We start from the raw sequence: 23468 nt of genomic DNA, 5'->3' as shown, positions 1-23468 counted from the left end.
TACGTCCCAAGAATGAAGTGTTCTCCTGTTCGTTTCTGTTGCTTTCAAAGAGCACGCTCGTAGAGTGTAGCTAGCCAGCTAAGCTGCAACAATATGGCGTGTATTTTGAGGATTTTCTGTGGTTGTTTGCGAGATAAGGTTCATTGTCTCGAGTTGTATTCATCGCCGCGAGAGAGAGCTGAATTTCCCAGTGGAACAAAAGTTGAATACAATACGCAGGTGCTAACAATTAATTCCAGCTAACCTCAATGCTATGTGTTTAAAATAAGACGATTAAAAATTGTTTTGGGACGTGTGTGCCTCAGCAACAGCCCAGCCGCATGGGTCAAACGATGGGCCCAATGTGCTCTCGCCAAATGTCTGAAGCATGTGTTAAAAAAGCCCTCTATAGGCAGACTGTTAAAATGACGTCATTTTGGAGCCTGTGAGACATGCCTTGATTACTTCAAGCTAAGAATCATGTTTTCAGATCCAACACGCGAAAGCACGCTGTATTGTTTAATAGAGTTGACCATTTCAAAGGTGAATTTACTAAACTTACAAATCGCTCGCATTACATGTTGTAGGACGCTACACCACGACTACATTTCATTGTTCTGCTCATCTCATTAAAGCGCAAAAAAACATGGAACCCTTATTGCTTGGATGAGTCCAATACTAGATCTTTTATTACTTGAAAAGTCTGTTTTCGACTGTGATTGAAAATGCTTGCTCTGAGGGTATCCTCTGTGGAGTGACTATTTGCTTTGTATGAGCCTCCAAGACAGTTCAACTGTGTGTGTCAGAGAGTTCGTTCACTGCAATTTAGAATCTGCCTTTGACACAGTCACCTCAGGGGTCTGCTAGTGAATAACTGGCTGAATAAAATCCGCGTGTTGTGGAGTTTCTTTCACAGATCCCTACCCTGTCTGTATGAGGGGGGTTTGAGCTTCTGATATTAACCTAACATCGTGATGAAAAACAGTTACAGTGCACTCACGATTTAGCTCGAGACATAGCTTCGTGTTTTGACAAAACTGGACTCTTTATAGCATACCGAAGCTCAATTAGGCCCTTCTTGAGAGTTACGGTTTCTATAGGAAACTGACGTGTCTGTACGTCTGAGTTACTGTAGGCTTGCCTCAAGGTGTTAAAGTGTACAAGAAATTAGCATAACACTGTGCATCCATACATTCCCATGTTTTAATCTCCCACGTTAAATTTACTTGTTCTCCACTTCTGTTACTCTATTTAAGGTGTGTAATTCTAGCACGGTAGCACACGCGGTTTTATTTTAGCCTTTATTTTCCCAGATCGAAAGTTGTGATAATCCAATTAATTGTTTGTCAAAACAAACGCTGCATCTGATTGGCTGGCTCAGCAGGTGGAGTCTTATTAAACTGCGCTCAAAACCTCATTTTAGTTTAACTTTTGCTCTCGAAGATACAACATTGATACATTTCGTCAACAACAAGGCTTTCACCTCCGATCTGTGTCTCGCGGTTCGTTCGTCAACACAGAATTTTCTATCCGTTCTCTTCGAGAGCAAGCCCTTCTGTTCAATTCAAGAAGAGATTTGCGATTTCCTCAGTCAATTCAGAATGGAGTATCCTGATTTTGCCTTTTCAATGCCAACCTGCTATCAGCTGGGAATTCCGAGTGAAAATGCACCACTCGGTCAACTGCCGCCATATTACGGTCCACCAATGACAATGCCGATACCTCACCCGTTATACGACTACAACCTCGAACCGGCCTTTATTCGCAAAAGGAACGAAAGAGAACGCATTCGCGTACGACACGTCAATGAGGGGTACGCGCGTCTTCGTGAACATCTACCCGACGAACCCACAGATAAACGAATGTCAAAGGTAGAGACGCTACGGGCTGCTATCAGGTACATTAAACACTTGGAAAGCTTACTGGATGTCGGCAAAGATGAGAAACAGGATAAGAACACTGCAGACACAGAGGAGAAAAGACAGGTATCTATAGAGGAAGAGAGGTAAAAAGAACACTTAATCGGTGTCTTTTTGTGTGATGTAATGTTCCGCTGTGAAGCTTGGAACAAGACAATCTCTACGCACAATCATGTCTCTCTGAATTCTGTGTGTGAGTCACCGAAATTGAAATTAGCGCATATGACTTTAAATTAAACAGAAGAATTACTCCATTAATTCAGGCAAGAGAGAGATGGTTTTTCTCGCTTGTGATGGTCCTTCCATTTTGTTAATAAATCAGAGTTAGAGTGCGTTTTTAATGTTAAGTTTCTGCTTTGAGAAAACGAGGAAAACATAGAAACACGGAGTTAATAGATGAACAGGAAAATTTTAAATGACTGTAAATAGCCCTGTATAACATTGTGAATTTGCATAATTTAGTGGAAAAGTGTATTTAGCGGACAAAAGTTTCTCCGAAATGCATTCTTCAGCTCATTTTAATATGCTTCGAGACGTTGTGTATGAAGGTTATCTTCACAACAGTACCATTAAAATACACTTTTCGCCTTAACGCCTTGTTTAGATTTATTGGCTTTAATCTATTCGCGATCAGCAGCTTTTAATGGTTTATTATTCAAATAATAAACTTTTGTAACATTCGAAAGCTTGCGCGTAAGAAAGAGTAACAATAATTGTGGCAAGAAATGTAAATGGGAAATAAAGCCCGATATTTTTGCGTACTTTACAGTTGATACCATCAAGCATGAGAAAAACGAATAAATGTCCTACGAGACACAAAACGTCCCAGAGTTTTATTAATAGAAAGCCTAACGAGTTGTCGCCTTTTCTACTGTTTCACGGGTCGCGCGCCAAGATGAAAGAGAACGTTTTTGGATACAAACGTTTCTCTTTGTTTTCAAAAAAGACCAGTACAATTCAGTAATTTACCGAAATGGTTAAACCGACTTTACTGCGCATGACAAGCAGCTCTCTTTGTGGTAAAGTACAGCTGTTCTAACAAATCGAACTTAGGTTTTATAACTTTGATGCAGCGTTGTGAAAGCTCCAATTTCAATTCATGCTTTTTCTCATGATGAATTTATTATGGAGCACTACGTAATTCTTCTCATTTTCCATGACATAGCAAAGAACGTCTACGAACACCCAGGTCACAATTGTCTATCCTGCATGTAAGTCGGTCGCTTTTGTTCGCCATAATTGAGCGTGAACAAAGTGCGTTCTTTTACTTTGATATCATCGCTCGGAACACGGAACAAAAGACACATCACGTCAAAGAATGAGTCTTGCTTGTGGTTTTTGCTCTTACTTGCTTAGGTACATGGTCAGTTTTGTCAGGGATAATTTTCCTTGTCTAATGCTAATTCTTGATAGCTTACAAAACCGGAAAAAGAAGTCTTTCTTTACGGTGGATTAACCTAAATTCCTGGTTCGACTACAATTTGATGAGTAGCCTAGCAAAAGAATTAAACATCTGAGGAAGTTTTGTGAATTTTGATAGCGTTTACAAACCAAATTAGCCTCCCATAAGGATAGACAATCGTTTATTTTTTCTGATTTGTTTTTCCAGATTAAAAGATAATTATATGGGACAAGTTTGTTTTGTGCTTCATGCAGTTCGCTCCCGTGGTCAAAATTTCCGCTTAAGCTCGTCTCCACAATTTAGTAAGTGTTTTTCGTTAATTGGTCAAAGCAACGATCTCTTTAATTTCCGACGAGTTGTTATGCAAATGGGATCAATTATCCACAGCGGAGAGAAGGACTGAAATTATACTTAAGAATATTTGTAACAATGCTGTTTAGGAGAAAAGCACGGAAGCGTTATTTGTGATTCGCTCGCCACGTAAAATTTTGTATCAACTTTTCTAAATCCCGCAGCTTAACGGCTTCCCGAGAAGCACAATTACTTCGCTATGAAATAACCTTTATAAAAAGAAAGACGGTTGCTAATTTCTCCTGTTTATTCCGATCAACACAATAGCGTACCAATATTACAGTTAAATTAAGCAACTTCTGGAAGATCTTCTGACTCGAAAGCCTCATTTTTATGCTTGCTGTCTGAAGTAAAACAAACTTATAAAACGGAACAAAAGTTATAAAAGTAGGTGTCAGTCTTCATAAAGCAGCCTTAAAAGGCCACGTGGAATTAAGGTAACTGTAGGACTGATGGATAAACTGTATTTTTGGTTAAATTAAATCGAAATGCAATATTAATAAACCTTGAACGAAGACATTTGAAGATAAAATTTCCAATCTTAAGTATTTTCCTTCGTTGACTTCGGTTATCTCGTGTCGCTCTTCTACATTTATACCGGGGCTAGTTTAGTCAAGCTCAAAAAAACGTGTCTTATCATTTCGTCGTTCTTTTGTGTTCTAAAAGAAAACAATAAGCGGCATTGTATAAACTCACTTGACAGTTTAACTAGGTCGTTGTTCTTGTGAATTCCGTTTTCACAACATTTCAAAGGTGCATAGTGTATGCCTAGCAACGAAAACCTGCTCTTTTGCCGACAAAACCAAAAACTTTTCACACACAGTAAGAAAGGTAAACATCGTGCTGAGACTGTCTAAGGAAAAAACTGCCCTATTCACTCTGCTTCAAATGGAAGACACACTTTTAAACCTTGTGATGAAAACTTCAGTCGATTTTTATTGCTGCAACAAGAGTATCTATAGAGGATTGGGTTTCGCAATATCAAGCCATTGTTCACTAATTGAACTCCATTTTCCGCGCTACCAATCATTACTTGCAAAGCGTGGGTCGGAGATTTTGCTAAAGAATTTTAAACCGGCTATTTTAACTCTTTTGTCCCGAATTTTGTAACAGACAAAGGGCTTGAATAAATTCGACAAACATAGCATAGCTGATACCCTGTGGAAAGAGTAAACTCAATTTGGCTGTTTGTATCTCGAGCAATCACACGTGAAACATCGATAAACACCAGCTAGCTGGGTTTGTCATACGAAATTTCCGGGTTCCTCCTGTGGCCGACTCCTTCTCTATTATGCGATCTACAGATTTATGTGGGTGTTTTCCACGTGCTTCAAAAATGCAAAACGTCACGCGAACACTTGGAACCGATTACCCTCATATTTCGATAGTAAGCTCTTTTGCAAATCACCAGAATGTTTGTCCGCTAAAAATGAATTTTTCAAAAATATATATTTTTCTACCATTTGGCGCTCTCCCTTTGTACAGGCCGGAGCCTTTCAGTTCTTGAAACAAAACCTGGCTTAAAAGGTGTTTACAATTCATGAAAGCAACCAAGATGAGAAGTATGCCTCTACCTTTCATTGTGGCAACAAGGATAAAAAAAAAACCCTTCAACTGGTACCTCTAGGCCTTATTTGTCAACCACGAGGACGATAGATTAAAATCCTGCCTTCTAAAGTATCTAAAAATATCTTCAAAATCTTCCGTTTTGCAAGGCAAAGGTTAAGGTTTGAGTGATGTTTCCTTTTTATTTTCAACTTTTTAAGTCTAGGAAAACAAAGTGAACTCATGTTCATCGACAGCAGTCATTTGCTTCTTGTTTATTAATTTGACAGGACAGCCAGTCATGGTACATGATTTGCACAATCAACGAGGACAATCAATTTGTTTTACCTGACTAAGATCAGTAAACAAAGCTCAGTTTAAAGAGACAAACAATTGTAACCAAAGGAGAATTCGTGCCAATAGATTTTCGTCGCTAAGTGATGAGATGACTTGTAAGAAACTCCACCGCTGCAAACTTCTGTTGCCCAGCCCCCCGGGTGACATCATCAGCCAAAGATAGGAAAATGGTATGGTATATATCTGGTTTTTCTATGCTATTTTTAAATTCAGACTTCTTTTGTATACCATCATCTGGACCAGGTGGAGCCAATTTCAGGGACAACTGATGATGAATTTTTGACAATGGCTTAAAAAAAATTTGTTAGTACATCTTCAAGTTCAGTGTTAACCCACTTTTCCCGAAAACGCTTCACTTGTTCCAGTTATATGGTATTTCTAAATCCTGTATATCGAACCCAGTTTTAACTCCGGAGTTGAAGGAGGCGCAAGGTGACAAAGGCATCAAGGGATCCATCTTTTAGTAAAAACTTTTGAAAAGGAAAATGGAGGAATATTCAGAACAGGAATAATTGACTAACACTGGCCGGGCTTTCGATACGCATATAATTTCTTTAGGCATTTCTCTCCAACAGGGAGATGTCAGTTTATGAAACTGAAGCTGATCAGCAAGTCAAAGTCTTAATTTGGCGAAAACTTCGTTTGAGACGCGTTTGTTAGATTTGGGAGCTCGTATTATGCTTTTCAACGTTTTGTGTAAGAAAGCAGATCTGTGCTTTTATCACAGAGCGAAGGACTGGTCTTTATATCTAAGTTTCGATATGCAGATTTTCTGAAGAAATTCTTTCAATCAAATTGCTGTCATGATTTCTTTCTGCAGTAGGACGGTGCTACATTCATTTGCCATGTAGCATGCTATTACCACTATACAAGGACCGGTACTTGAATTTACATGCAAGAATATGTTTCGACTTGAAGATGAGACGATGTGGGAAGTATATTGATCTTCACAGGCGCAATACAATTCGTCTCTTGTTATCTCATCCACGGGTCATGATCAAGATAATGTGCTAAGGGCTGAGGCTGGGAGAAGTGAAATCGTTTGTGTATCATTTAAGCGCGGTTTACGAGTTGAAGTGCGTAAAGGATAATAAGGATAATCCTTGAAACTGCCACGCTTTTGTTTTTCTCAGTTGGTAGTACTTAAAGAAGAGGAAAGAATTTAAAAGTTTAATTTTGCGACCAGTTTGAACCATCATAGGCTTCCAAATAAACTTTGCAGAAAATCCATAAAAAGTAATTAGAATTCTAAAATGTTATACGATGACTTTTAGAGCAAGCACTTTCGCAGAGAAAATTCAAGTTCGAAATGTTTCCCATTACTGGTAGAAGTTTGAGTGGACCAAATTCAAGCCACATTCATAGGTCAATGTTCTGCTCATCCACAGAAGCAATATGTTTCGTTTCGTTTCAGTGACAAATACTTTCTACCGAATTACCCCGTCGATACTTCATCTTTTTCCATGCTTACAGAGTCAGATGTTACCTATAAAATTTCGGAAATGTGTGGGTAATCAGTTTTGTCGGTTTTTCTCTTTGTTCTAAAGCTACGATTGTTTTTTTAGAAAGCGATTTTTTCGCAAAGGCCAAGGTTCATCGCGAATTAAAACCTCACAAAACTAAACAAGATGGACTGAATAGCTGTTATAGCACAATCCTATAGACATTAAATAGACGTCGATTATCTCAGCTTTACTTTTCTGCTATCCAGTTTGGCATATATTTGGCACCACCATGAACCACCTTAAACTGAATCGTGATCCATGGTCTTACTGCACCGGGAAAATTGACCAACTTTTACCTCTCTTCACACATAACACTTAGAAAAATATTGCACATGTAAAGATCAGGATAATGCACTGTCGTGCAGTCTGCTACAAAAAATAAGATGTGTCTGATATAAATGCCCAAGACCAGACCGAGATGAGATGAGTTGACCGTGCGCATGAGTTGCGAGCATAAGGATATTGCATCAGCATCTCCCGAAAAGCTAGGAGCATTTCAGGAAGTGACCACCCCTTCCACCCCTCTCCCACGTAAAATTGACAATTTATGATTTTTAGAATGTTACAACTTTTTATGTCAGACAAGAAACGAAGGGAGAGGGGAACAAATGCGTCCTTGTACCACCCTGAGCCACACCGTTTAAACCGCTCGCTAACCCCAATCGTTATTTGCTCTCCAGTCTAAAAATTCAACAGCACCACAGTTAACTTAATATCACAATTTAACCCCACAAGTGAAGTGATACCAGAGTGAATACGCAAAGTATAATATAGATGAAATAATCATATCAAGTTATGGCTATGCTTTGATGCCATACTGGCGTAACGATAACAGACGCGTTTTCTTAAAATCTCAAAACCAAATCGGATTATCAATTGAATCAGGGGAAAATACTTTCGTCTTATCACGAGCGTTGGACCGAGGAAATTTCTGAGTCCATATAAGGAATCGAACGTTAGACATTCGGATTCCGCGCTCCGACGCTCTACCACTGAGTTACAAAGACTCCCTATGGTGAGCGAGGCCATCTCACTTTACTAGGTTCATACGTGACACACGTCCTGCATACTGTTTGGATGAGAAATGTCTAGAGCGTCATGTGTGTAAACAGAAGTAAGGAAGAAGGTAAATACCATCTGCATGAACAAGACTCACTGTTGGCTATTAAGACAGATTTTCGTTTTCACTGTCGCTTTTTGCTATTCTCAGTACAATTCGCTCCACACTTTTAGCTAAACCAATGATAGTGCTCGTCCTAGTTTCCTACTGAAGAGTCGTATTCAACTCGGCCGCGCATGTCTGGCGTTCAGTTCGCTCCGAAAGTGCAGGCAGTAGATCCTCACTTTCAAAACGAGGTCAAGTGAGAACGACCTGTCTGGTGAAGATGGTTTTATTCTGGAGGGAATAAAAATTCGTTCACATGTCAAAAACTTCGCATTTTGCATACGTTTTCACTAGTAGTTTTGGATATCTTGTGAACGGCTCACTGAATTCGTGAAATTATGAATTTGGTAATATCGCGCCAAAATTTACCTTGAAGCTTAATTTTAATTTAACAGAAAAAAAAAATGATGAGTTTATCATGTATCCATTATGTGACATATAAGTTAGAGCAAGAAAAGGAACCCCCGCGAATTAGACACACATGGTATTTTTCACATGTTTGAATAAAACGATTACTGAGAAATAAATAAAAAAGGGTGTATTCTCTTTATATACTATGAGGGTTGGAGGTTGCCTTTTTAATGTCCAACAAATCTTCAAGATGCTTAGAATCGAAAAGGCGCGTTCGGAAAAAAAACTGATGATCTAGTAGATATCCTCAGATTCCAAAGCCTTCGAAAACCAATTTATTTTGAAGTGATCATTCAGAAATTGAGCAATTTACTCATCAACTGAGTGACAAAAAAAATCTGGTAACAAAAGAGTGGAAATGCGGAAAAAGGGAAACACGTTTACTCAGGAAATTAAATTGATCTTAATTGCTTTTAATCAAGAAATTCAAGATATCATTGGTTGGTTATGTTTTAAGAGAAGGAGAATCGCCATTAAAGTAATTGACGACACTCTCTCATAAGGGACTTTGTTAATTGAAGTTAATCTCTCTTAGGGTAAATAGAGCGGAGATCATATGTCACTGGCCCTTAAGGTTGACACTATTTGTCACATACGGATATAACACTGATTGTTTATTTGATTTGTTTTTTTTGTCCAAGATGTTATGTTTCCCCCGCTGAGCTTCATAACGACTTCGATTTGATTTCGCCTCGGGGTTTTTTTTGTTACCTTAGCTATTCAATATTTGTCACTCACAGAAACAGCCATGGCATGAATGAACTGTTTGTAAAGCTCTCCAGTTAAGAGGAAACCAAAACACTGAAAAATGTTTAAATATTTCGATCAGTTTTTATTTTCTTGTTTCTTTAGTATGATTATGAAGTTGTCGTTTAGAGTCAAATGAGTCGCATGTTTTCTCTTATGCAAATGGTTTGTAACTTTCTCTATCAGATAACATTTGAACAGATCTTAAAGATTGCAAAATTGTACTTGTCGCTGCATGCTCCTTTCCCTTGCGAACGTAAGCTTGTGGTAGATCTAAACATTATTTATTCAAAAGATCTTTCAATAAAGAAACAACAGAATGTGTTCACGAACGTCGAAACGAATTTGAAGCACATTTTTAATCAGGCATGCAACTTCAAAGAAATGGAATTCTTTTGACAGACCAGAAAAGAAAAGAGTCTGCGAGAAAATTCCCAAGCTAACCACAAAGTTAAATTTAGAAGAACTATTGGAACACGCAATCCCGCGTGCTACCGGCAATCTCTTCTGGTGAGAAATTTCCATGTTGTGAGGCCTGTCTCCATTCATCTTATTTCCAAACGAGATAATAACGCTTTACTAATGTCTGTCATATTTAAAAGTCATAAATCTGGCATTCTTTTCACTTTATTCAGTACAATCAACTTCAAAGGGTCGTATTGCTATATTTTATCTCTGCAAAGGATACCGTATTCCACCTCTAATAAATATCGGAATATAACTTAGAAAAAAGACAATTTTTCAGTAGTCTTCTTTTTAAATCTAAAAATTTGTCTCTTGCCCAGGGTAAGAGAGAAAATGATAATTTCTAATAGCGTCTGCCAGATATAAATATTCACTAAAAAAAGACGCTAAATATCCATACTGTTGGCCGAAAACTTCTTTTAGTCGAAAAGTTTTAGCCAAAGAACACTCTCTTTTTAAAATCTTTTATTCGGTCTTTTTTTTTCTCTCGCCAACAATAACCGCGTTAAAACATCTGAGTAGAATTCCATAGCTTTTGTTTCCAAGTCGCCTTTGTTCTCACTTCAAAAGAAAATTTATTTAGGCTATTCACAGCAAAACAATAACCGCTGTTAAGCCACGGTAGTAAATAAAGGAGAAGAAGTGAAAGTGTCAGAACTCACCCTGCTTGTCTGGTGATGGCAGTTAAATCGAGAATGACAGAAAAAAATAGGTTACATAGATTTTTACAAAATATTTACTAATGTCAACGTTGTATTAATAGCCGTTAAGACGTTTCGTGGCCTTAAACAAGGCAGGCGTTGCATGACACTGATGAACTTGAGAACACTTTGCGATGTTTTCCCAGTTCCTGTGGGAAAATGGAAACAATATCGTATGGTGGGATTGGTAAAGCAAAACAAGATAAAACAGAGCTTTGTATGAAAGATTAAAGCAAGAAAAAAATCAGAAAATTGCATATATATTTCAGGAAATTGTCGAATATTATTTTGTTTTTTTAGATTCTTTCTCACTAGTTGTTTATTTAAACCTCTGTACGAAAGAATTTCTTAGTTATAGAGAAATGATTCAATTTCAAAGTCAAACTGAGTGACAAAGTAATATATTCAGTAGATATGATGCTCAATTTGTTTTTAGATCAATGATATAAAATTTTCATTCTCTCTTACGCCCAAGTTTTGCATGATGTAGAGCCTAAAAACTTACACCCGTGTGTTAAATGGCTGGTACACTAAGACAATCTTGTACAATTATTTCATGCAATAGTAAAATTCTCAAGCGCTATAACGCACATCCCTGTCCATAAATTGAGCTTTGCCTGGCGATAAGGAAGATCGGCCAGCAGCACCATATATTAAACCCGTTTTTTTCAGAAGCAGGTAACGTTTGCCACCCGTTTTAAAAACACGTGCAGTTCTGGTAGTAATAACTACGTAAAAGCTGTCAGAAAATGCAACTTACCTCGAAATCTTTTCATCGTGTTTGCCCTGTCACCCAAGTCGTTATATTTTTACACTCGTTTTCCGAGTTCGCTAAGGATTCGGCAGACGAGGAGTCGTGCTCGGTTATTAGATCTTGTAGATGTTTGATATAAGCAACTGCGCATCGCAGGGTTTCTACCTTGGACAGTTTCTTTTTGTCGGGGAAATAAGGAATATGCTGTCGAAGGCAAGAAAAGCCATCGTTCACCATTCTTACCCTGTTTCTTTCGCGTTCGTTTCTTCGCGCGACCGCTGAAGGTTCCATCTGAAACGCTAAACTAGCGGCGCTCACGCAAGTTTTCTTTTTTGATCTTTTCTTGATACTAAGTTCGCCATCCGCGTCTTCCGTTGGTTGAGATCTCTTCCTGCTAAGCAGTAGGATGTTCGTTGTTTTTAAATCACGTCGCGTCGATTCAACTGACAATTTCAACAGTTCAGACATACTTTCTTCAGAAACGTCAAACTCTTGCTCGGTTTTGATATCCATTCTCGCTGTTCACCTCAGTGTCGTCGGTGCGGATGTTTTTAAAATCACATTCACGGAGTTCTGTAAAGCCAATCCCGTATCACTGTCTAATAACTCAACTCCGAGCCTATTTACCAGCTCTCATGTATTATTTATTTTCATTGTTGTGTAAATCGTATCTTTATGCGAGTTGAGGTGAAGTGCCGGATACAAATAATCTTTATGCTGTACTTACCTCCCCATAGAATTTCCTCTTTTACATAAAGAACAAGAACTTTAACTCGACTAAATCAATTCTTAACACTTTTTGTTCAAAAAATTTAACGAGGCCAACCAAAAAATTGCTCATTTTATGACCAGCTGAGTGTTAAATGTTTTATTTTGTCATGTTTAAATTTAACATTGATTTAATAATTTTTCATCATTGAAATTGAGAACTGGTTAATTAAAAAAAATACTTAATCTTCGCCCGTTCAAAAATTCCCTTCATGGAAATAAAATTTTCGTCGGAGAGATTGCAGCGATCCGATGAAAATCTTACAGCATAACTAAATTTTTATGATGCGCCCGAAGATAGTTTCGTTGTGTTTCGATTCATTAAAAAAAGTTGTATTGTTTACTTTGATATATATATATCCTTAAGAATTATTCAATTATCTCATGCCTTTAAAGGTAGCAGGTGTTGCATGGGAGGAAGTTTCTTGATCAAACATACAATAGAAATTTAATGAGAAGTGAGCAGAAACCTTTCAAAAGACACGCGGCAAGCAAAAACAACTTAAAGGAAAAAAGGCGTCTAGATACGTTAATAGGCGTATATAACTCAGTGGAATAATCCTGTTATCAATAGAATACGACGATTGAGCCACGGGAATCATAACAAAGACGGAATTTATTGGAAAATAAAACATTTAACGGTAGAAATTTTCCGATTTTGTGACTTACACTATGGATTGCATTGATTTCAGCAATACAACAAACTGCTCAAGATAGTAACACTAACTCTTCTCCAGTCTTTTTATGTCTTCTGTACCGTCACTTGTGGTCACGTGGTGTCTTATAATAGTTACGGAAGACTGATGATACAACCTTAACACACTAACAAGTCAGCGTCTGAAATAGTCTCATTTCGACTGGAACATTTATCGCCTGTCGTTCATTCACGATTAAACAAATATCTAAGGGATATTTCAGTCGGGTGAAAGACGGATATATAGCCAAATTCATCTGATGCGAGATCAACCTCAGATCTGCTGAGTTTTCGGCTTTGAAATCTCTTCCCAGGAAACTAGTTTAATTTTTCTACTTCTGAAAATTTTTGGTACAGTATGTAAGGTCACCCCTTTCTTTTACTTCGGGGATTCTGGCGCAGTTAGGAGACACACGTTTGCTGCAGTCACTTATTTTAACTAAGTACATGTACACGGTTACGCTTAGGATTCGTGAAATTCAACGTGTACGCTGAATTTGCTTCGTGAGGGAAAAACTGGGTGTCCGGCTGCATTTACGCAAATCGGCGAAGATCTGATTTGTTGAAGCATCGGACTAGCGTGATTCTGCTTTGTTTTTGGATAATTTATAGACAAGGGAATGTGTACAGCGGATGTCAAGAAGGGCAGCAAGAATAAAGAAGTCTCACCCGGGATCTTGAACATTTGTCTACGTACATAGTCCACATGGCTGTTGATCTAATGACGGGAAAGTCGAAGACAGGAAACGCGTCATTATGCTTCGTTTTGTCTATAGGTCAACCTGCACGTAGGCGTTTAATTTTTCATTTGTCTCACTCGGAATGGAAAAGAGACACGCGCGGTCGCGCATATTTGAACTGCAGTCTGCCTACGGCGTGTCTACGTACTCATATTCCACTCCCTTAGTGCATATGATAGACTAATGCAGCATCTTCTTACCTACTGAGTTCATGATGTAAATTGGTCACCATAAAAAGTTTTCTGAAACTTACATTTCGAGCGTTAGCCTTTCATTATTCGCTCTGACAAAAGGCTAAAGCACTCTATAGCGGCCAATTCACATTATCAACTCCACAGTTGATGAAACAAAAATTTCTTGCGATATCCCCTACCGCCGCAGCATCACAGTTTTTTTTTAAACTTTCCCACGTTATCTACCTTCTTATCGAAACTAGAAGAGCAAATCGCAAAAATGACCATGATATTTCCAATGGGCACTGAATTTTAAGATAAAGGAGTCTCAGCATTTTCATGCATAGGGCGCGTAGCAAGATAGGCATTTCCTCTATGAGCAACATTATCGTTACACTTCATATTTCAACTTCAAATGTTCAGACTACCGTGGACTACCGTCTTTTCGCAAGGGCACCAATTGAAGCCAACTGAAAAAATAAATTTAAGTTATTACCACCCCTACAAACTAGTACGCGCATCTAAAACGAGTTTTCGTAGTTGCGAGGTAAACCATGTTAATTTCACCACGGAAAAAGGTCATAGGGCTGAAACAATTAATAGCACCCCATTTTGCTCCAATAACGAACGCTGGTTTTTAATGAACTCCTATTAACTCTTTCATGATAATTTTTTCTTCTCAGTATTCTGGTCTTATTGCGACCTTGCTAATCTTTGATTCAGTCAAGGATAGGGTGAATGTCTGGTGGAATCATTATTTCGCTCGTTTCCAGTCTACACATTTCTTATCGTTTTGAACGCCTGCTCGATTTTGCAGTTCTCGAGCCTTGAAAATGGCGCCAGTGGCATGTGTCAGTAACTTTCTGTAATTCCAAAGGAACGGAGCACATATAGTAAGGGTAGGTCGACTTTCACGTTCAAAGAAGTCCGTTGATAGAATTTTGATTTTTTTTTATCTGAGAACTGTATCTAGGTGAAGGTCGCAACTCACGGTCGCCCACAGCATTCCATGTGTACTTATAAACCGCTCAAGAGCTGAATGGTTCTTGATTTTTAAGTCTAGTTTAGGGCTAGAAACTTGCCTAAAATTTCATAGTGTCATATCTAACTCAATTAATTTACAGTCTGTTGAATTTGGAATTGTTCTAAATTTTGCAGGAACAAAATGCCTTCGGCAAATGGAGCGGTACCGAGCACATTTTCATTCGAGAGTGTGCAAGATGTGAATGTCGTAGAGTTCTGTCCATTTGACAAGGCAGCAGGTCTTATTGCTTATGGTGGCGAAAACAGAGTAGCACTGGGCATGTGTCTTTTCCAAGAGGAGGCCCAAGACAGTCACCTTCCTCTTCTGCAGTTTAAACATATCACAGATTTTCATCATGGAACAAGTGTTCTGTCTATTGCCTGGTCTCCTAAAACAAACATTCAACACTTACCTTATTCTTTCCAGTGAGTGAATGTTTGAAGGTAGCTCTGATTGTAATGCATAATAGTTAAGACAGAAAAGATCCTTCGCCAAAACAACTCTCTCCATTTGATACCTTAATAAAGCTGCAGTCTGGATATGAATAAGAAATACACATATTGATTCAGACAAAAAACTGAATACTACATAATCTGTAAGTGATTTGTTACTGCCTGCAATCTGTGATATCTTTTGATGTCCTAGAAAAACATTTTTTATTTTTTTACCTGAAAAGGTGTTCAGTAATGAATAGGGTCTTCAAAAAACAAAAAGTTTTCTTGACATGTTTATCAAAACTGGATCCAGTTTCATTCATTGGCTTCATTGCCTCACCATCCAGGTTTTTTATAATGCTAATGAAAAATTCCAACATATTTTAGGTTCTGTACAGCAGGAGAAGATAGGAAGCTTCGTTATTTCATTTCTGATGGTAGGGATTCATCAACAGTGACCACTTTAGAAGGACATCTAAGTTACATTAATGATTGTGTTATTGAACCAGTAACTGGCCTCAATGTGGCTAGTGTCAGTGGTAAGTAACAGTAGTTATTATATGATATGTAGGTTGTCGTGTACAACAGACTTTGAAGCTGGTAGGTGGTAGTGGGTGTACAATATACATCTGTTTAGGAGGATTTTTGGGCTTGGTTTGTTATCCTTGGATTGAGGTTCTTGGTATGTTTATAAAACTTTATCATACTATAAGCATTGCGTTATGCTTTGAACCCAACACAAGTGTCCTTACTCTTCTCATTAAAATCCCCAAAACAATGAGGTGGGGGTTGGAATTACTGCACTTTGAATTAATTTACTGCTATATATGACAAAAGTTGTAAGAATTTTCTCTGTAATTTAGTTATCATTTACAAGCTTTTCGAAGATTGAAATTATGATTTTACTAAATACAAAGGATTGCAATGATACAGAGCTGTCACTGAGAGCCAGTTATGGTCCCAAACCTCTGACTAGTCTGCCCTTAACAGGTTACTTTCAACTCATTTTACCATTTGATAACTGCCAATAAAAGGGAAAAAGCATCCCATAGCATCCCATCCAGGGGGGGAGTAGCAATACTCCTATCTGCTTCATACTAAGAAAACTGGAGTTAAGCACTGGCCCCATGGGCCACTTGGGCCTGTATAAAGGCTTTACTTTTTACTATTGAAATATTGAAGAAATTTGTGAAACAAACAATTCCAAGATTTAAGTAGAATTGAATGCTAAATTCACTGGAGACAGGTTAAGGTAGTTTTGTTGAAAGTTTTCACCCTCAGAATTTTCTTAAAGATTCTTGCAAACTTTGTAGAGTCCCTGGGACTTTGTAAATGAATAGTTACCAGTCCTGTATAAATCTTACCAAACAACAAGGCACCACTATAACCTGGCTGCCTTTTATTTCTTACTGCCTTCCACTTTCAAACTTGTTGACAGTTCTGATGATATTTCAGGTTTTGTTCTGATATGGATAAAATTATTAGACCTCAGACACATAAGGTTGCAAAAAGTTTGTTTGATTCAAGAATAGATCAAACATCGGCCAATTTTTAATATACATACTTTTTAACAGATGATCATACTTGTCGGCTGTGGGATCTGGAGACTGGAGCACAAAAGACATCCATTCCTCTTGGGTCAGCTGGAATGAGTGTTAAATGGAATCCTGTTGAACCAAACAAGGTTAATATGAATGATTTGAATGTAATGACAAATTTTATCTATGTCCTTGCAAAAATAACATTCAATTAATGTAGTTGTCTTATTTTAAGTCCAAATATTGGGTGTTATGTCATGACAATACCTCTTTATTGAGAATGTCTTTCTTTTCCCATGTATCCTTTTAACTCACAGATGTGATTAATATGTAACTTCTCCCCATAATATCCACTCATTACCCAGCTAACAGGTTATGAGAATACTCAAACTTATCAGGTTGAAGTTGTTCTCTTGATTTAACACCAAATTCTTGTAACTAATTTACAAGGAAAGGTGTAGCAGCTTGAGGGGAGAATTAAAACTCCAATCGTTAGATTAAAAGGGTTAATTGTCAGTCTGTCTGTCTGTCATCAGTGTGTTAACCCTTTCACTCTCAAGATCTTGTTAGTAATTCTCCTTACTGCTCCTCATACAATTCTTGTCATGTTAGTTTGGATAATTTGGTATTGGATCAACTAATAATCCCTTGGTTGATGTTTTCTTTATTCTCATTGTATGCATCTACTGATATTGTAATGAGAAGTTATGTTTTGGTCACTTATGGGAGTTAAAAGGGTTAAATTGAGGTAATGATTACAGTGGCCCATAGAGGACATGCCATATTTTTTCTTGCATGATAAATCTCATTTATACCATGGTAAAATCAAAATATAGTGCAATAATTTTTAATTTATTGCATGATATTTTTATTTGTAAATCTCAGTTACTGCAGGATAAAAAAAAATGTGGCATGTCCTCTATGGGCCACTGTGAATGATTACTCTGATTCCCTATTTATTACTCTGAAATACTAACACTCTTGGTCTGATATCATCCTTGGATTTTAATTATGAATGCAACAAATTTGGAATCTTGGGATTAGAGTAGTTATTCTTAGGAACTGTCATAAGAGTAGAGATAAGATTTTCACTCTTGACATGACATATTAATTTAAGGCAACTGGTGGGGTAAGCTGAACATGTCTTAAAAATTTATTACATAATTATGAAAATCTCTGAAGTAAAATAAAATAACACACTGTAGTTTAAATAAAGAGGGGAAAACATTGACTACTTGATGTAAATGGTGTGTACTGAAGAATAATAGAAAAAAATATGTTTTACCCCAGAAAGGTTGGTCAAGTGTCCCTCTATTTCCTATTAAAAACTGGATGATATTTATCCTAAAAGGCCACTTAGGAAGACTATTAAATATTTGAATCAATATCAGTATCTGGGCAACTGTCCACCTACCCCTCCCCTAACCCAACATTAACCCTAAGTTGTTATCAATTGACTCTTGTTGAGTTAGGGGAGGGGTAGGTGGGCAGTTGCCCAGATACTGATATTGATCCAAATATTTTTCATTTTTTTTTTAATTATAGAATAACCATAATATTTAATTTCTACTATTTGACAACAGCTGATGGTGGCTGAAAAGAATGGAATAATAAGATTTTATGACTTGGTGAGCCAGCAGCCCATCATGTCTCTCAGCACTGAGCAACTTCCTCTTGTCTCAGCTGATTGGTGTAAGGCCAATGCTCTGAAAGTTGGTGCAGTAGCTAGGGATGACTGGCTTATCTGGGATATGTCAAAGTCAAGGTATGTTTGTCAAATTGGTTTTCACTTCACTTGACTGATAATGTTCAATGCATCCTATGAATATATCTTAAGTTTGGATCTCCTCTAAAAAATTTTGATAGTTATTTTAACCACTGACAGTGGTTTCAATAACTTTTTCCATGAGCAGCTGATTTAGTGGGCCAAGTGCCATAAGGTGAAACCCAAACACAAGAACCTTCAAGCAGACACACCACAGTAAGAGGTCTTAAACGTGGTGTTAGATGGCCTGTGCCTGGCTTTTAGTGAAACCCCTGTATAAAACAATATTTACATCATAGTTAAGATTCTGTCCTATAGAGGTATTTTAGTTTTAATTAACATGCAAATACACTACATTTACATCAGCCAGACTGAAAGATCTTTGCAGGAGAGAGTCAAGAAGTATAAAAGAGACATTTTTTAATACATGTTTAACACAGTTGAGACTGGTAGTGCATGAAAAAAAAAAGTGAGAGGAGATGCACAATGCTCTATGAGGTGATGAGTAAACCAGTTGACCATTTCACTTGAATACAACTATCAATCCGTAGTTGAAGCATTAGGATCCACACTTGAAGCAACTATGGTATGAGAAAATGATTACATGATACTTAATTACTACTTTCAATTTATAGTTCTTTTAAATGATAATTTCTATAAATTATTAATTTCATCACAGTCTACCAGAAGTTGCAGAACAGGCTCATTTAAAAGGAGTATGTAAATTTAGGTAATCGAATTGCACAGAATGTTACATGTTTGTTTCCAGTGTTTGCCATAATTTCCTATATTTGATGGTTGTTATAATCCTTTGGCTGCCAATACTAACAGTAATCTGCAATACTGAGAAAAGGATTGACTCTTGACACAGTGAATTACATAGCGTAATTTTATGTTTTGGATTCAAGAAGTGTTAGCAAATAGTATGAATTCTTATTAGGCTTTATGAAATTTACTGAATGATAGGATGAGTCCAGTCCATAACAACAGAGTTTTTATACTGACTTGTTGCCAAAATGAGTAACTTAACAAAATTCACTTCAACCTGTTGTTTTACTCCATAGATGGTCACATGTGCATGAGAATCTGTTTGCTACCACTGGTCATCCTGGTAACCACATCAATGTTTATCACATGGGGCACCACAAGGTGGGTTGAGGTTTTTTCTGATCCATGTTACTCTTTATCTTCCTAATTTACAAGCAAGGTAACACTATCAGATGAAGTACTATGCTGTATATTGTTTAAGTCTTACTACCATGAGTATTGAAAAGATTTGTTGGGATTTTATGTAAGTTGTGGTTGGCTTTTGTTTTGTGAGAAAAGGTAACTGAAATTTCTGCTGGAAACTAAGTGAGATTTGTTGTTGAAGCAGTATATTTAGGAGGAATAAGGGTAAATTGCAGGTTTGAATGTTTGCGTATTTTTATTGCCCTGCAATAAATTTGCCCTGTAGGCACTTACTCTACCTTCAGCTGAAAGAAAACTCCTCATGCCAACCAGGTTTAAATTTGTGTTCTCCTATTTGGACTTCTCAAAATGTCCTCTAAATCATCTGTTGGGATTTACATTGTAATTTTGTTAATAAAGTACATGAAAAAAATAACCTGCTTCTGACACAAGAGCAAACTTTTAACACAAGTGCAAATTACAAATAGTGCACACCATCAAGTTTTGCCTGTCTTGATTTCTGTGATGCTTCTTTCATGTGAATTATTTACAAGTAATACCACAATTTCTGGTGCAATTTGGTGTAAGAAGCTCTAGCAAATTTTTCAAAGACAACATAATTGCACTCACTCCACAGGCTTATTTGATTTTGTTTTATTTGAAAATGTTCTAATGCTTATTAACACTAAATTGTGCTTGTTGTCATGTTATTACCTACACTTATAACTGACATTAGTCAATATTTTGAAATTACTGGTGATCCTTGCAATCTTATTGGCTCTTGTTAGTGCAATTTATTCATGAATCACACCATTTTTTGCATTTCTTCCTGGCCAATGAGAAAGCTTTACTAAAATCTAACAACCAATCACATTTCAAGGCTTGTTTAAAATCACTAATCAAATTGCAGGAAAATGATTAATAGCTTTTGCAACTTTTGACAAACCAGCAAAGTACTGGATCAATAAAATACTTTTACAGACCAAAAAACCCAATATTTGGACAATTGAGTGTTGCAGTTTCAAAATGGAGGTAATTAGAGGTAATTGGACTCTGTGACATGCAATTTTCATCTGAAATCACTCTTGTGTTTTCACATCAAACTCACATTTGATTTTGAAATCACAAGTTTGATTTCAAAGTAAATATTGCACTCTTCTCAGTTCAATTGCCATCATTCATTGCTCAGTGTTGTTACTCTGGTCTTGGCTTTTAAACACTGAATTAAAATGTTCCCAGAGATGCGAGTTTCACTAATTTCAATTTTTGTTCCAAATTTTTCTTGCAAGATCCCTGTGTCATGCCAGATGCCAACTGGAGGAGGACTTTCATGGCACCCTTTTTTACCTGTATGTGCCTCAGCTGGAGGGAACAAGGTGCATTTATGGTTCTTAGAAGTATAATGATCAAAATATAACTGACAGAAGTAATGAAGATGAATAATTACTTTCTCCTCACACCACAGATGGAATATGAACTCCAAAACAACCTTAAAAACATTTTTACGTAAAGTGTAGCATATTTGTTTTTCAATAAAAATAAAAAAGGAGAGTTAACTGTGTTTAAAAATAGCCTGCTGTTATTTCATTTTTTTAAAAAAGTGTAAGGGATTTAATCCAGTCCTTAGTCTGAGGGAATCAACTTTAATACATAGTCTTATTTCAACATCATTCAAGTTCATTTTGTTAAAAAAGTGTAAGAGATTTAATCCAGTCCATAGTCTGAGAGAATCAACTTTAATACATAGTCTTATTTCAACATCATTGAAGATAAGCATGTGAGAGCATTAACAGAGCATGGAAAAACTTGAAAGTCATGGAATTACAAGACAACTTTCTAGGTCTGGCTGGAATTAATGAAATTAGCAACAATCAATGTAATATGAAGATATTATTCTTAAGTTATACTTTGAAACCAACATCTCGGACAAATGTCATGTGAGAACTTTATAAATGTCTTTCAAGAAAGTGTCATCAATAGTCATTGGAGTCCATAAGTTTGAAACAGTATGAACCCTGAAATTATAAAATACACTGTGGTATAATGTACATTAACACAGTAGTTGATTTATTGGGTTTTAGTATGGCATCTGTGTAGTTGCTAACAACAGATACATGAAGCCAGAAAAAATTAAAACATGAATTTCAAACTATGTTGATCAACATAACGTTTGTAAATGTACATGTAAATCTTTAACCCTCGACTCCTTACATCAGTATACAAGTTCTCCATACTGTTTTGTATTTGTTTCCTATGTTACTTACATGGAGAATTTGTCTACCCATCAATCATGACCTTTATTTTTAATTCAGGGGTGATACTTTTGGGAGAAATTAGATGCTTATCACTCTAAGGTGTAGATAGATACTAGATATGATTAACATACCTGGAAAAATCATGCAAACTGTTGGGAAGTGATGCAAATACAAGTAACTTTTAGTTATAAATAACTACAGTATGTGAAGATAAAAATGAACCATAACATATGGTATTACACTGGCCATGTGCTTGAAAGTGCAAGAAACTAATATCTTTAAATAGAAATTCAGTCTAAAGAGTATAAGCATTTATTCAAGTAAAATTTTGCTGCACTTTGGAATAGCTAAGCAATGGCTTATGGAAAACAAACCAATCTATTTGAAAGAAATTAAAAACAAATTTCAACAGTATTTATTATTGTAATGACAGTTCTAACAAGTTGAGTCACTAACCAGATTATTAGTAAAAACCTGCTGATAAACTTTGTTCTGTTTTTATCCCTTTGTGTGCCAAATAGTAAGTTACATCTTTGGAGTTTTAATTTTCACTTGTAGAGGACGTTGATCATACATAAAACCATTCAATGCAAGTATTGCAGCTTGAGCCTGTGCCAGAGTAGCCATGGTTACAAAACAGAAACCTTTACACTGAGATTTTTCCCAGTCCCACATAATGTTAATTTTCTTTATTTCACCATAAGGTGAAAAAAGTTCATAAACTGCAGCCTCTGTTGCCCTGGCACCAATATTATAAACAAACAGAGTGAATCCTTCACCCTGAGAAGACATCTGGCTGAACCCCACGGGCGGAGGAATTTGAGGTCCTCCCATCATGGGGTTGTAGCGGTTGGCACGACGATTCATCATGGCTTGTGCCATGGGTCCGATAGCACCTTGTGGATGCAAGTTAAAACTTGGACGCTGAGAAGCAGCAGCTGTAGGTGGGGGCTTTAATTTACTTGTGTTGTCATCTGCAAAACGTACAAACATGATCTCAGTGCCTCCAGGGGGCATGGTGTTGTTTAAGGCATTGATGGCTCCTTCAGCTTCTGTCTTTAGATCAAATAAGACAAACCCAACACCTTTGGAGGACTGGGTTAACTGGTCTATGAGAATTTTGGTATTGACTATGCTACCATAAGGGTTGAAAAGTGCCTTCAGATCATCATTTGTCCATGATTTTGGTATATTTCGGACATATACATTTGCTCCCTTGATCTTCTCTCCTCCTTTTCTTGACAAGGCAACCTTCAAGGTTTTGTTATCTAGTCGATGACCATTGAGTGTATTGATTGCCAGCTGTGCATGTTCAGGTGTAAAATACTCTACGAAGCCAAAGCCATAACTGTAGCCTGTTGATTTGTGGCGGCAGATCTTGCAGCTCTTGGTCGGACCAATAGTTGCAAACAGTGCCTTAAATTCAGCATCAGTGTAGCTTTGTGGAATGTAGTTGACTATCAAATTGGTCTTGTTTTCTGATTCACCACTATCTCCTGTAGTTGCCATAGTAGAACAAAATTTAAACAAGGGATACAAATATATGGCACTGTTAGACAAGTCTTATCACAAATCTCAGAGGAATCAAGGTTGAAGAAAACAATTT

The 23468-nt window shown here is 37.0% G+C and overlaps 3 protein-coding genes and 1 long non-coding RNA gene across 4 annotated transcripts; 2 read left to right on the top strand and 2 right to left on the bottom strand.

Annotated features, from left to right (window-relative positions):
- Nucleotides 1-1395: 1395 nt before the first annotated feature.
- LOC113676449 (achaete-scute homolog 5) lies at nt 1396-2719 on the top strand. Its single transcript, XM_027193108.2, has one exon. The coding sequence runs from the start codon at nt 1581-1583 to the stop codon at nt 1986-1988; it is 408 nt and encodes a 135-aa protein (XP_027048909.1). The 5' UTR covers nt 1396-1580; the 3' UTR covers nt 1989-2719.
- A 6726-nt stretch (nt 2720-9445) lies between these two features.
- On the bottom strand, nt 9446-12107 carry LOC149050097 (uncharacterized). Its single transcript, XR_016183789.1, has 2 exons — nt 11308-12107; nt 9446-10696 (listed from the first exon to the last, which is right to left on the bottom strand). It is a non-coding gene; the product is annotated as an uncharacterized LOC149050097 (long non-coding RNA).
- A 2342-nt stretch (nt 12108-14449) lies between these two features.
- On the top strand, nt 14450-22347 carry LOC113676393 (nucleoporin Nup37). The gene is made up of 8 exons (XM_027193048.2): nt 14450-14575; nt 14835-15125; nt 15522-15673; nt 16709-16818; nt 18256-18437; nt 19117-19167; nt 19502-19586; nt 20897-22347. Exons 2-8 carry the CDS (start codon nt 14842-14844, stop codon nt 21008-21010), a joined length of 978 nt encoding a protein of 325 aa, XP_027048849.2. The 5' UTR covers nt 14450-14575; nt 14835-14841; the 3' UTR covers nt 21011-22347.
- On the bottom strand, nt 21288-23371 carry LOC113676395 (ELAV-like protein 2). The gene has a single exon (XM_027193050.2). It carries the CDS (start codon nt 23369-23371, stop codon nt 22388-22390), a length of 984 nt encoding a protein of 327 aa, XP_027048851.2. The 3' UTR covers nt 21288-22387.
- Nucleotides 23372-23468: the final 97 nt, after the last annotated feature.

The sequence above is a fragment of the Pocillopora damicornis genome, chromosome 2, assembly GCF_964200805.1.
Source record: "Pocillopora damicornis chromosome 2, jaPocDami1.2, whole genome shotgun sequence".
Taxonomy (NCBI): Eukaryota; Metazoa; Cnidaria; class Anthozoa; order Scleractinia; family Pocilloporidae; genus Pocillopora; species Pocillopora damicornis.
The sequence above is the reverse complement of the archived record's forward strand: the minus strand, read 5'-3'. Positions and strand labels throughout refer to the sequence as shown.